Source organism: Pituophis catenifer, unplaced genomic scaffold (assembly GCF_029215685.1).
Source record: "Pituophis catenifer annectens isolate HBS135680 unplaced genomic scaffold, rPitCat1.0.hap2 SCAF_6, whole genome shotgun sequence".
Classification (NCBI taxonomy): domain Eukaryota; kingdom Metazoa; phylum Chordata; class Lepidosauria; order Squamata; family Colubridae; genus Pituophis; species Pituophis catenifer.
The window spans coordinates 73198344-73212453 of NW_027256886.1; the positions used below are offsets into that span (position 1 = coordinate 73198344).

Below are 14110 nucleotides of genomic sequence, written 5' to 3' on the forward strand. Positions count from 1 at the left end.
AAAAAGTCAGAAGATATATGCAATGAAGCAGTAGCAGAAACAACTGTACTACCAAGAGCCTTGGTAGTACAGTGGACTAAGGCACCCTGTTATTAAGCTGGTTATTAAGACCAGCTGCCTGCAATTACTGCAGGTTCGAATCTCACCAAGGCTCAAGGTTGACTCAGCCTTCCATCCTTTCTAAGGTAGGTAAATTGAGGACCCAGTTGTGGGGGCAATAAGCTGACTTTGTATAAATATACAAAAGGATGAAGGCTATTGCTGAGCACATTGTAAGCCACCCTGAGTCTCCGGAGAAGGGCGGCATATAAATCAAATTAAAAAATAATAATAATTATGAATCAAAAGATATCCCAGCTTCTATAACTTCTGAAACAATTAAGATTAAACAGAAATAGCTAATACATACATGATTTAAAAAATATTAAGAGTGCAAGTGTCAAACAAAACCTCCCCGGGATGACTGGATTATACAGGTAGTCCTTGATTTATGACTATAATTGAGCCCAATTATTTCTGTTGCTAAACAAGGCAGTTGTTAAGTGAGTTTGCCCCATTTTATTACCTTTCTTGTCTCACACAGTGAAGTGAATCACTGCAGTTGTTAAGTTAGTAATACGATTGCTAAGTGAATCTGGCTTCCCTGTTGACTTTGCTAGTCAGAAGGTCACAAAAGGTGATCATATGACCAGTGGTGGGTTTCACATTTTGTTAACTACTGATTTGCCCCACATGCACACTACTTACCTTTAATACTGGTTCACAACGGGATCGCATATAGACCAAGCTTCTGCGCATGCGCAGATCGCCTATGATGACATCCGGGGCGGTGGGTGGAGCCTCTCGCTGGTTTTACTACCAGTCCAAACCAGGGTCAACCCACCACTGGTGTGCACACATGTTTCACACGCGCGCCCGGTTCACATGAACACCTGCCTTCCGTGCATGCGCCTGGTCCTCTGTGCATGTGCTTTGCTCGCATGCGCGCCTTCTGCCCATGTGCCCGGCCTCAAAAACGTGCCTAAATAGGACGGCATAGAGCCGGGGAAGGTAGACAGGCCCATCTGCTATTTCCGCTACAAGTTCGCCCGAACCGGCTAAATGCCACCTCTGCATATGACCTCGGGACACTGCAACTGTCATAAACACACGCCAGTTGCTAAGTGTCTGAATTTTGATCATGTGACTATGAGAATGCTGTAACAGTTGCAAGAGTGAAAAATAGTCTTATGTCACTTTTTCAGTGCCATTGTAACTTTGAATGGTCACTGAACGAATCAAGGCCTTGATCAAGTGCTACCTGTAAATCAAGGGCTACCTGTAATAAGCCACCACTCAAATGTTTCTCTACCCCTGGAGGAGGGCTTCTAAAGAAGATCTTTCCTGGAAAAGACAGATCTTTTCTGTTCCTTAGAAAAGAGTGTCTTGCTGGTGAGATTGTTTCTAGCCATTTAAAGATAAAAATACCCCATTTAAGTTGCACATAGGGAAGAAACTATTGCGGTACTTAATAGTATGGAGGAAGCACTGCAATTTTTCAACTATTTTAAACATCTGCATATGAAAGTAATTAAGTTTACCAGCACAAAAAGGTTTATCTTGTAATTCTAGGATGAAAGTCATTCTGTTTGCTTTGGCAGAACATGGTTAAGCTGACAAGTATAATTTAGCTGTTTGGTTGACTTGAATAGCAGCTAGTGGACAGCATACAATCCCTCCTTGTCTGGGTTTTTTAAAAATTATTTTTAGACGTAGGAAAGTTTGTTTTGTAGGAAGTGTAGCACGCTGGAAGTTGGGCATAAAGACATTTGCATGCGTCTGCTCTGTTTAACTGAAGTTTGTTTCTTTGTGGACTTTTTGAAAAACCCATGTGCTTTAGAGAAGAATTTGTTCAGTAATGCCTGTGGTATTGGAATCATAGTACCTTAAAGTAGTCTTTATATCACTAGTACTCTTTCAAATTCCACAAAAGCAATAGAACTGGCTTTAAAAATGTCAACAGAAGATTAAAGGCAATTGCATAATGAATTCCCCAAAACGCATCAGATCTTGTAAAATAGGAAAAATAGGATACAACTTCTGGTAGAAGATTATCCCTGATGTGTTACAGGCATTCATTTTTATTTTTTTTTTTAAATTTGATTTATATGCCGCCCTTCTCCGGAGACTCAGGGCGGCTTACAATGCGTTAAGCAATAGCCTTCATACTTTTGTATATTTATACAAAGTCAGCTTATTGCCCCCACAAACTGGGTCCTCATTTCACCCACCTTAGAAAGGATGGAAGGCTGAGTCAACCTTGAGCCTTGGAGAGATTCGAACCAGCAGTAAATTGCAGGCAGCTGTGTTAATAACAGGGTGCGTAACCACTGTACTATCAAGGCTCTTCATAAAGTGTTGGCTCAAAATGGGTTGGAATTTTAGATTGCGAAAAAGTGAACCATTGCATTGCAGTGACCTGTTACAAAGGCAACATAAATGCATAGGATTTTACTATGTATCTCGGCATTGTTGGGGTAGGTTTCAGAAAAAGTTGCTGATCAATTTCATGAGCATAGGCTCTCTTATCCATTCCAAAAAGAAGAAAGTTTTCAACAAGTACCGTATTTTTCGGACTATAAGACACATCAGGAGGTAAACAAGGGGAAAAAAAGTTTTTGCCCTCCCCGGCCCCCAGGAGCACTCTCTAGGCCTCCCAAACCCTCTGCGCATCCCATTTTTTGCAAAAACGGGGTCTGCAGAGGGTTTGAGAGGCCTGGAGAGTGCTCCTGGGGGTTTGGGAGGCCAAAAATGGGCCCGTTTTTCACGAAAACAGGGTACGCAGGGGGTTTGGGAGGCCTGGAGAGTACTCCTGGGGTCTGGGGATGGCAAAAACGTGATGCATGGGGGGTTTGGGAGGCCAAAAATGGCTCCATTTTTTTTGCAAAAACAGGCCCATTTTTTGCAAAATGGCGGCATTTTTGCCCTCCCTAGGCCCCAGGAACACTCTGCAGGCCTCCCAAACCCTCTGCACGCCCCATTTTTGGCCTCTCAACCCCCCCGATCACATTTTTGCCCTCCCCAGCCCCCAGGAGCACTCTGCAGGCCTCCCAAACCCTCTGCAGGCCCCATTTTTGCAAAAAAACAGGCCTGTTTTTGGCAAAAATGGGACACGCGGGGTGGGGTTTCGGGAGGTCTATAAGTACGGTAAGTGTTGCAGATTTCCCCTTGTATATAAGGTAGAGGAATAACAAAACCATGCTTTGCATCTTAAGAATTTTGTGGGCTAGCTACGTAACCCAGCTATTCAGATAAAACCTGAATAAAACAATTTTAACTTGAAAGAGAAAACCCTGCTGCAGTTTATCTTGCTTTTCAGACATTCCAAGAAGAATTATATTTAAAAATGTTTCCTCTGTGTGCCATTGTTGTTTTACTCCTAATATCATCTATGTTTTTGAACACAGAAAGACGAACCAGATGCCTTTAAAGAACTGGGTACAGGCAATAGAATTGCTACGTGGCTATTCTACGTAAGTAAGATAAGGTGTTAGGATGTCCACACTTATAATGCAATCAAGGAATTTTTCTCTAAGTGGGAGAGAAAATATCAGTTGCTGAAGAACACAGAGGTTTTTATTTTTATTGTTCCGATTTATGTTATGGCACCATAGAAGGTCAAATGTTTTGTATTACACACAGCAGTTTGGGAGAAATATTCTGTATTATACATCATGAGTTATATTTTTATAGGTGAATGGAATGAACCAATTTTTCACAAAACAGTGTCCTTAACTAAATATCCCTTATCATAAATATCCAGTAAGAACATAATAGGTGTGCTTGATCAAATCAAATGTTGGCCGATCCAGTGCTGTGTGTACCAGACTATGCCGATGGACATATCCTAAGTCAGGGAATTGGCACATTAAATTAAGATTTGTCACCTCTAAATGAGGATGCTTCTCTGAAGTCTGTCAAGCAGACAAACCGGTTTCCAGAGTACAGCACTTCAGTTGTGACTTTTAATTGAAGATTTAGAACTTTCTACATGGAAACATTTCCTTTACCATTGTGCTGCCAATTAAGCCATTATTCTGTTAACATGGTGCCAAGCTAAAATGCTTCTGGGAAACTCATCAAGGAGCTATGAGCAAAATATTTCCTCTTCCTCCTGTATTTTTTTTCCCTGTATATTGAAAATCATAAGATTTGTTCGCCGCCTATCTCAGTTCGAGGCGACTCTGGGTGACTTACAATGAAAGCCAGTAAAACCAAGAAGATATTTTTCATAACAGTAAAGATTAAAAAGATGGGAAGGAAGAGAGCAAGATGCATGGGGGGTGGGGGGAGGTGGGGGGGTCTGCTCTTAATCCATCAACCACTTCCAGCATGATACATTCCCATTGGGCCCCCAAACCGATTGGCAGAGCCAGGTCTTCAGGTCCTTATGGAAGGTCAGAAGGGTGGAAGCGGATCTGTACTTGAGGGGAAAGTTGTTCCAAAGAGCAGGCGCAGATATTGGAGGTATTCATAAGAAAGGATCAAACACATTTCTTTTATCCTGTCCTAAATTTCCCATTGTTCACCTTCACTGGAAGATCTCAGTTCTAGTTTTGAGAAGATGGGGGAAAATATCTCTTGATTGGTTTTCTTTATAACTGTCATATCCCTTATGTTCACCTCTGTTCACTTTTTATTTTATTTTTTATTAAATTTATTGGCCACCTGTCTTATCCCAGTGTAACTCTGGACGGAGTTTTTTCCTTGTTACGGTGTTGCTTCAGATATGATTAATTACTTTTTGATTCTTTTCTGCCCCTCTTCTAGGGCTACAATATTTTTATGGCAATCACAAAAAACACAAAATGTACCAAATCAGGCTATATTTTAAGCTTTACGAAGGCATGGTGATGTTGCTGGTTTTATTTTCTCATTTTTTCCCCTTCTGATTTTCCCAACATGGAATTTGTCTTTTTTCAGAGCAAATATCCACAGGACAATTTTTTTCTTTCAGTTTTCCACCATAATCCTAAAAACATTTTCCTGGTCCATAACCTAACAATATAGTTCCATCAGCATTCATATGATGGGCTTAGATGTACCTCTGTGGTACTGAACTATATTTAGTATTTTCCTCAATAAAGAATTCTTGCAGCCTTTGCCATCTTCGATTATTGCTTTCTTTCAATTAGCATAAATAATTTTGGTGCTGTCAAAATTTTACCTTGTTTATCAGTTCATTAATGGAATCTGTGGGATTATTTTTCAGGTAGGGTTCAAAGAGAATTGTGAATGGATAGTCATTTTTTTCTCCTTTTCAGATGAGTGACGTGGCAGCAGGAGGAGCAACTGTATTCCCTGAAGTTGGAGCCAGTGTTTGGCCAAAGAAGGTAAGCAGAAGGTGTGCATGTAAAGTAACCATCACTGACCATTCTCTCCATGTACCTCATAAAAGTTCTGGTTTCTTTTCATTTTTGCTTGCAGAAAGATAAGAGTTCGGTTTTGGAAGTAACATTTTAGAGGAAAGATAGGACAAGTCCAGGCTCTTCCTTCCTGCCTGCCTACCTGCCTGCTTACATGCATGCATGCGTGCCAATTTGTTCTCTTACCATACATTGGCCCCAATAATTCTTTATGTCTTTTTCTGATGCCACCTGAGACTGTATCAACTGTTTTGAGTTGCCAGAATAGGAAACAGTTGTAACAACTTCTGATTTCACTTTGGAAGTTGCCAGTCTGTAAGGCCAGTCATGACCTGTCCGTTTGCTTTCTCTTAGTCTGGTGCTTTTTTTGGGGGGAGGGGGGTCTGTTGTATGGTCACTAAGCGATCAGCTGTAAATCGAGAACTACCTGTACTTAGGAACGGGTGAAATGCTACCGGTTCGCACCGGTTTGGGTGAACCGGTAATGGCGGCGGCGGATGGTTTGGAGAACGGGTAACGGAGGCAGCATGAAGCTCGGCCCACCCGCCTGGACATCGTTACTTCCTGGTTTTAACCAGGAAGTAACCTGTTTTTTACCCTCTGTGCACGTGCAGAAGGCTTTGCGCATGCGCAGAGGGTCCAAAATCGTATGTGATGTTTTTGTGGAGGAAAATAGGAGGGGTGGGAGATCTGCCTACCAGGTATTCATCTGGCTAACATCCTCAGCCTGGTCAGCTTCAGCACATTAGTTTGCTGGCTTTGAGTGCAGGCCTGGTTGGGATTAAAAAACAGCTTCTAAACACAGCTGATCATCGGAGGGAGCAGCAATGAGAAAAGCAGGCAAAGCGCGGAAGGGGTAAGAAAAGGTAGCAGTTGTTCCGCGTAGCCATTTTGGGCACCACGCGTCGTGTTGTCAGCCTCCAAATGCATCACATTTTCGGGCAGTGATGTGCTTTGGCGATCCCCGCAGCCTTGAAGGGCTCTCAAAATGGAGCGTTTGGAGGCTGAAAATGCAATGCGCGGAGCCCAAAAATACAAGCCATTGTCGGTGGCAATCTCTGCAGCCAGGAAGAGGACTCGCGGTAGCCGAAGGGTGGGGGCCAGTGGGCGGGGTTACTTTCGGAGTATAAAACGCACCCAAATTTTCAGCCTCTTTTAGGGGGTAAAAAAGTGTGTCTTTTACTCCGAAAAATACAGTATATCTTGCCCACCCTCCTCAATGGAGCATTTGAGAAACATTAGAAGCCAGAGCAGGGGTGATGGAGAGTGCTTTGCCACATCCTGTCAGGCACTTGGAGAATATTTACATTCTGTCTTCCCTCTTTAGTATTGCATTTTTCAAAAGTTAACCCCCAAATAAGTTGCTATTACTTTGTGTTTTACTAGGGGACAGCGGTATTTTGGTACAATCTTTTCCCAAGCGGTGAAGGAGACTACAGTACCCGGCACGCTGCATGTCCGGTATTAGTCGGTAACAAATGGGGTATGTATGAAATTTGAAAGATAAGACTCCTTTTAAATCCTGTATGGGAACATTCTTGAAATGTCTCAAGTGGGAGGACTTATTAAACTTTTTGTAGGAAGAGTGTGGATGGAATGGAATGGAAACACACTTGCATATTTTTTTGTTTTAATATTTTCTTTCTCCAATTGCAATGAAAAGAAGTTGTTTAATCCACACCTTACGACATGGACTATGTAGAAATGGATTGGGGGTGGAGAATGACTTAATAATCCCTCAGATTCTAAGTGCCTCTTAGCCCTAGCAGTGATCTATGTGAAGCTTGGGAAACCCTTGTCCAAAACCAAAACCTGTTTCTAACTTGAAAACTGGTTTGACACTTCAGGATTGTGATGGAAGGTGCATCTGGAACAGCAGTGAGGAGAATTTTGGCACCACAGAGTTTTCCCAGAGAAAGGCCTTAATTAAGAGACAGTGCAGACCTGAGCTGATGGGAGAAGGAGGTAGAAGTTCAGAATAGCCATATCCTAGAACAGGGGTGTCAAACTCAAGGCCCAGGGGCCGGATGCGGCCCACAGGGTACTTAGATCTGGCCCGTGGAGTCGCCCTGGAAACAGCAAAGGATCGGTCCATGATGCTTCTGTCAGCGAAACTGGGCTCCCAAGCTCCGTTTTTGGCTGCCACAGCCTCCTCCAACCCTCTCCCTGTGAAAACGGAGCTTGCGAAGGCTGCGTGTGCCACCCCCACCCCCCCAAACTCCATTTTCACTGGCAAAGGGTTGCAGGAGGCTGTGGCGGCCAAAAACTGAGCTCAGGAGCCCGGTCAGGCCACCACAGGCGCGCCTGACATGAGTGACATTGAGCTGGTCACGCCCACCCCAGCCCCTTGCGTTCAAACACAACCCTGATGCGGCCCGCACTGAAATTGAGTTTGACACCCCTGTCCTAGAATCTCTTAGGATAGTAAATGGATAGTGCTTTTGCTTAGCTGTAAGCAAATAAAGGATCTTCTTGTGTTGTCTTTGGGCTCGGGGCTGACAGACATGGTTCAAGCATAGCACTCTAATTTTCCTCGTCCCAATAATAAGTATAGGTAATCCTCGATTTACAACCATTCATTTAGTGAGTGTTTGAAGTTACAGTGGCACTGAAAAAAAGCAACTTATGACATGACCTTTTTCCACATTTTACGACTATTGTAGCATCCCTGTGGTCATGCGTGGCAACTGATTCACATTTATGACAGTTGCGGTGTCCCAGGGTCACGTGCGCCACCTTTTGCAACCTTCTGACGAGCAGAGTCAATGGGGGAAGCCAAATTCACTTTAAACCATATTGCTGAATTAACAAATGCAGTGATTCGCTTAACAGCTGTGGCAAGAAAGGTCGTAAAATGGGGCAAAACTCACTTAACAACTGTCTCACTTAGGAATAGAAATTTTGGGCTCAATTGTGGTCATAAGTCAAGGACTACCTATATGATACAGTTTATATGACACTTCTGTAGGTGGATTGATCATTAAATATAACCAGGTATGAACTACTGGTGTGGTGAGATGGTTATGGTTTTGGTTGAGAACTGGGGAGAAATAGGTTCATCTTCACCCTTGTCCATGAAATCTCACTAGCTCAGGGGTCAGCAACCCACGGCTCTGGAGCCACATGTGGCTCTTTCATCCCTCTGCTGCAGCTCCCTGTCACTGGTCAGCTCCACAATTGATAGGGCTTTTGGTTAGGATAGGTAGAGGAAAAAGGACGCCGCACTAGGAGGAAACGCTATGGTGGGGGAACCGGACTTCCAGTTGGCTCCAGAATTGAACGGGGGACTTCCGGTTAGGACCTTTGTGGCTCTTTGGGTGTTTAAGGTTGCTGACCCTTGCACTAGCTAATTCAGGGTCTGTCATTGTCTTTCAGCCCTTTTTATGGTTGCTGAAGAGCAGGGGTGTCAAACTCATGTCGTCACGGTGGCGTCACATGACATATTGGGACTTTTTCCCCCTTCACTAAACCGGGCGTGGCCGTGGCCAGCGTGTGACGCATCTGGCCCACGGGCCAGGAGTTTTACAGCCCTGCTGTAGGAACAAATCGGAGGAACAAATGCTGTGTACATTGTCTTGAGCTTCTGAAGGGAAGGCAGGATGGAAATTTTATGACCTAACAAATACTTCCTTTTCCTCTTCTTTTATAGTCTCCAATAAATGGATCCATGAACGTGGGCAAGAGTTTCGAAGACGGTGTGCCTTATCAGAATTTGAATGATACCAGTCCCCTTTTTATTTTTTTAGTCCAAATTATTTTTCCCTTTCTCATTGCCTTGATTAACACTGATAGTTTACACTAATTATTCCACTCCAACTTTTGTCTCCAGTGCCAATCACTCTTTCATCTATGGACAAATATTTTATCTACGGACAAAATATATACATATATATATTTTGCAGATATACCCATTTAAATGTTTTTTATTGAGTGATATATTTCATTGTTAACGACTGTAAGATGCCATGGCTAAAAAAGATCTTCTGTAGGGACACCAAGCTTGTGAAGGAAGCAGAATGGATATATGAACTTTTCATCATCTGTCAAGTGCTTTGCTTGGATGGTAAGGTATTATATATCACTTCTACCCTGTTTCCCCCAAAATAAGACTGTTGTGACCCAGGCCCAAGTAAATAGTAGGAAAATCAGTCAGTGAAAAAACAAACAAATTTATTCGAACAGCTGAGAATTACTTCATTCCCAGCGTCGTCCAACTAAATTAAAGCAAATTTCTCCCAACACAAATGCCTCAGTCCTATCACAAATCTTGGTCCAATTAGGCAAACTGCCAAAGGCCTTTCTTGGCAAACGTTCAGAAGTCACAGATACAAAAATAAATACAAAACATAGACAAAGAAGACGAAGCTACCAACATTGTTTTCTGGCCAAGCCCAAACGCCGTTGCTGGTCTGTTTTAAGCCTTATGGGAGGGGCCAATCATCTCTTGGCCCTACTCCCGAGTTGTCCTCCTTGCTTGAGCTGCTCTTGCCTTCTGGCAGCTCTTCTCATGAGTGCATTAGGAACAGGCTTCTCCTGTTCCTCTGCCTCACTCCTATCAGGCTCTGGAGGCTCTGGAGTCCACACCTCACTCCCTGATGGCCCTGGCCCCAACTCTGCCTCGGACACAGAGCCCTCATCTGGGCCTTCCCCAGCCTCCAGGACTGCCCCATGTTCTTCCTCAGCCTCATCGCTGTCCGACTCCGCTGCCAGCTTCGCAGGCTGCTGGCGGACCACAACAAAGACATCCCCTGATAATAAGCCCAATCGGGCTTCTGAGTGCATGGCAATAAGGCCAAACGCTTATTTCAGGGTTCAAAAAGATGTAAGACGGGGTCTTATTTTCGGGGGAACACGGTACTTGTTTTTTTGGTTTCGAACACTTGTGCCTGAACATTTCTGTAGAACTGGGCTAAGGGTTATAAACCAGATTTGATTGACCTCAAAATTTCTACTCCTAGCCAGTTGTGCTTTCTGGGCCTTCACTCCAAATTGCCTGGTTTTACCAAGTGCCAAAAAAACTTCAGAAAACAAATTCTCCCTCCCAGTATAGTTTTTTCTTCTTATTATGTCTCACAAATAAATTGAGCTAATTCCAAGAAATGAGCCATTAACTGTCCACATATAAAAGGCTTGAACAGAACTGCAGCTGTGCTTTGTCTGCATATGCCAGAAGACACTGTTTGAAGGCAGGTTGTAGAAAATGACTTTTTTTGTGTGTGTCTAAGTACGGCTCATCTTTTTAAATTTCACTGTGATTCAAGATTGTAATTTTAAATGTACTGCTGCTTTTATTTTGTAAGAAAGAACAATTTTACCCCATGAAGGCATGGAGACAAGATCAGTTCTGACTTAAACATAGAGCACTGTGCCTTATCTAGCAAGTCGGAATTTGTATGAAACCATATGTATAAGAAAATTCATACTTCCCTTACCAACAGTACAAAACTTTATTTTCCAATGGAGGGGCTTTGTGAAAAAGACAATATATTTATAATACAAAATCTTTTTGAAAGTCCTTTGTGGCGTGGAGAATGATTTATGTTGTGAGCCTCAGGTGTGCATTGTCTCCGATAGAAACCTTTAAATGAAGTCTCTGTTCATACAGGATGGTGTCTGAAACGGGTGAAATCCAACAGGTTCTGACAGGTTCTGGAGAACCGGTATTGGAAATTTTGAGTAGTTCGGAGAACCAGCAAATACTACCTCTGGCTGGCCCCAGAGTGGGGTGGGAATGGAGATTTTGCAATATCCTTCCCCTGCCACGCCCACCAAGCCACGTCCACAGAACTGGTAGTAAAAAAATTTGGATTTCACCACTGGTCTGAAATACTAAGTACAAATAATTCTGAAAAACTTACATATAACAATATCACTCGATAGTGCTTTACAACCCTTTGTTAAGCAGTTTACAGAGTCAGCATATTGCCCTCAACAATCTGGGTTCCAGTTTACTGACCTCGGAAGGATGGAAGGCTGAGCTGGTCAGGATCGAACTTCTGGCCATGGGCAGTTAGTCTGCAATCGTGCATTCTAACTACTACGCCACCAACGGCTTATATACCTATACAACCAGCTTCTCTATTTTTCCATTTCAGGTTTGGTTTAATTTTTTCTTGTAGCTGCCTCCACTAAGAGTTTTTAGCTCTCTTAATCTTTCCTAAGAGTTACAGTTCAGTAAAGAGGGATGATTAATAACTTCAAGTACATTGATATTCATTAGTTGTTAAATTCAGTATTTCCAAGCAGAAGGAGCTGTTGTGCTAGATCACTGAAAAGGACTTCTTGCTTCACATGAGCCTATTTAGTTATGAGGCTTCCCAGCTTTATCCAAGATTCCTCGGAGAGCAGTAAATCTTCGTCTTGGCTCTGTAACAGGACAGTCTTGTTTCCCAAATTGCTACAGACTGCATTTTTTTTAGTAAAATCGTTCGGTGTTGAGCTAAGTTTGAAGGAAAAATGAACTCTTGTATCCATTAATGCTGCTGCATTTTCATACTTGAAAAATAGCCAGATCAGGTAAAAGAGCAACAGAGGTATTTATTTATTTTTTATTTATTTATTGCGATTTATATGCCGCCTTTCTCCCTAGGGACTCAAGGCGGCTTACAAAATGACAACTTCAATACAAATCACAATACAATACCAAATTAAAATCAGTAACCCAATTAAAAAACAATTTAAAATTATACCAGTGTACCCCCAAACGGATCAGTTTAATTGGCGGAAGAGCCACATCTTCAGCTCGCGACGGAAGGAAAGAAGGTCGGGGGCTGTCCTGAGCTCAGTGGGCAATCCATTCCAGAGGGTCGGGGCTCCCACAGAGAATGCCCTTCCCCTAGGGGTCGTCAGCCGACATTGTTTGGCCGACGGCACCCTGAGAAGGCCGACTCTGTGAGAGCGCACAGGACGATGGGAGAACAGCTGGAGATGGTCCTGCAAGTACCCCGGGCCTATTGAAAAGAGGCTGTTAAAAAAAAAAAAATCAAGATGGCATGGTTGCTATCTTGACTTCTTTTTTTTTTTTAACCACCTGCAGATGTCTCTCTCTGAAGGCAACACAATAGTACGGATTTTAGCCATGAAAGTGAGTTTCTCCCAGCTTTGCAATTCAAATAATGCACAAAAATGTCACAGAATCAAAATACTTTCATGGTTCCTCCTGGTGGTTCTATTTCCATGTGTTTCAAGCAAGTGCTCATTTTTTTTCCCCTGTTTCTAAAATAAACTCTATTTACCTAAGTCGCCCTACCCGACCCCAAGCTATTTGTTTCATTTTTTCAGTGCACAGCTGCTTTAGGGATTGGAAGAAGGGAACTTTAGAATCATTTGGAATTAGAATAGAGCTGGAAGGGACCTTGGAGGTCTTCTAGTCCATCGCAGGAGATTTAATTTAATTTAATTAATCATATTTCTATGCTGCCCAACTCCCAAGGGACTCTGGGCGGCTTACAACAAAAATAATACAAACAATGAACATATTTTTTTCAAAAAAAAAACATTATAAAAGCATTTTAAAAACATTAAAAACCCATGTACACCATCCATGGCCGGATCTCGCAAGATTGAACAGCGAGATCAGCGGCCCCAGGCCTGCCGGAAAAGCCAGGTCTTCGCTGCTTTCCGGAAGGCCAATAGGGTAGGGGTAGTCTGGACCTCAGGAGTTAACTGGTTCCAGAGAGCTGGGGCAGCCACAGAGAAGGCCCTCCCCCGCGGGCCCGCCAGCTGGCATAGCTGACGGGACCCGGAGGAGACCAACTCTGTGGGATCTTACCGATCGCTGGGAGCTATGCGGTAGAAGGCGGTCTCGAAGATAGCCTGGCTCTGAGCCATGTAGGGCTTTAAAGGTAATAACCAACACCTTGAATTGTGCCTGGAGACCAATAGGGAGCCAGTGCAGCTCGCGGAGAATTGGTGTAATGTGGGTGCATCTAGGTGCACCCACGATAGCTCGCGCAGCTGCATTCTGGACCAACTGTAGTCTCCGAACACTCTTGAACGGTAGCCCCATGTAGAGTGTGTTGCAATAATCTAACCGTGAGGTGACAAGGGCATGAGTGACTGAGATCCTATACCATTTCAGGCAAGCGACTGTCCAGTCTCTTCTTAAAAACCTCCAGTGATGAAGCACCCGCAATATCTGAAGGCAAGCTGTTCCACTGGTTAATTGTCCTTACTTAGGAAATTTCTCCTCAATTCCAGGTTGCTTCTCTCCTTGATTAGTTTCCATTGTTTCCTGTCCTGTCCTGTCCTCTGGTGCTTTGGAAAATAAATTGAGCCCCTCCTCTTTGTAGCAGCCTCTCAAATACTGGAATACTGCTATCATGTCCACCCTAGTCCTTCTTTTCTCTAGACTAGTTAAAACAAATCCTGTAACCTTTCTTCATTATGTTTTAGCCTCTAGGCCTTTACTCATCTTAGTTGCTCCTCTTTGTTCTTTTTCCAAAGTCTCAACATCTTTTTTTCTAATGTGGTGTCCAAAACTGGATGCAGTATTTCAGATGTGGTCTTACCAAGGCTTTATAAAGTGGTAACTTTATAAAACTTAATTTTATTATATTATAATAAAACTTAACGTAAATTCATGACATTGAATTATAAAACTTAATTCATGACATTGCAGACATCTCTTAGCTTATTTTCTGGAGTTTTCTACATATTTGCAGAAGATTTTTTGGTCTTCCGATACAACCCTAGATACGAATAAG

General features: G+C 43.0%; 1 protein-coding gene across 2 annotated transcripts in view; it reads left to right on the plus strand.

Moving 5' to 3' along the window:
• P4HA1 (prolyl 4-hydroxylase subunit alpha 1) overlaps positions 1-10878 on the plus strand; it is a 46909-nt gene extending 36031 nt beyond the window's left edge. For both annotated transcript variants that reach the window (XM_070945557.1, XM_070945556.1), the window contains exons 12-15: positions 3447-3512; positions 5304-5372; positions 6792-6888; positions 9055-10878. In XM_070945557.1, the coding sequence (XP_070801658.1) occupies positions 3447-3512; positions 5304-5372; positions 6792-6888; positions 9055-9125 (303 nt within the window). In that variant the 3' untranslated portion in view covers positions 9126-10878. The remainder of the gene's footprint in view (positions 1-3446; positions 3513-5303; positions 5373-6791; positions 6889-9054) is intronic.
• The last annotated feature ends 3232 nt before the right edge of the window (positions 10879-14110 follow it).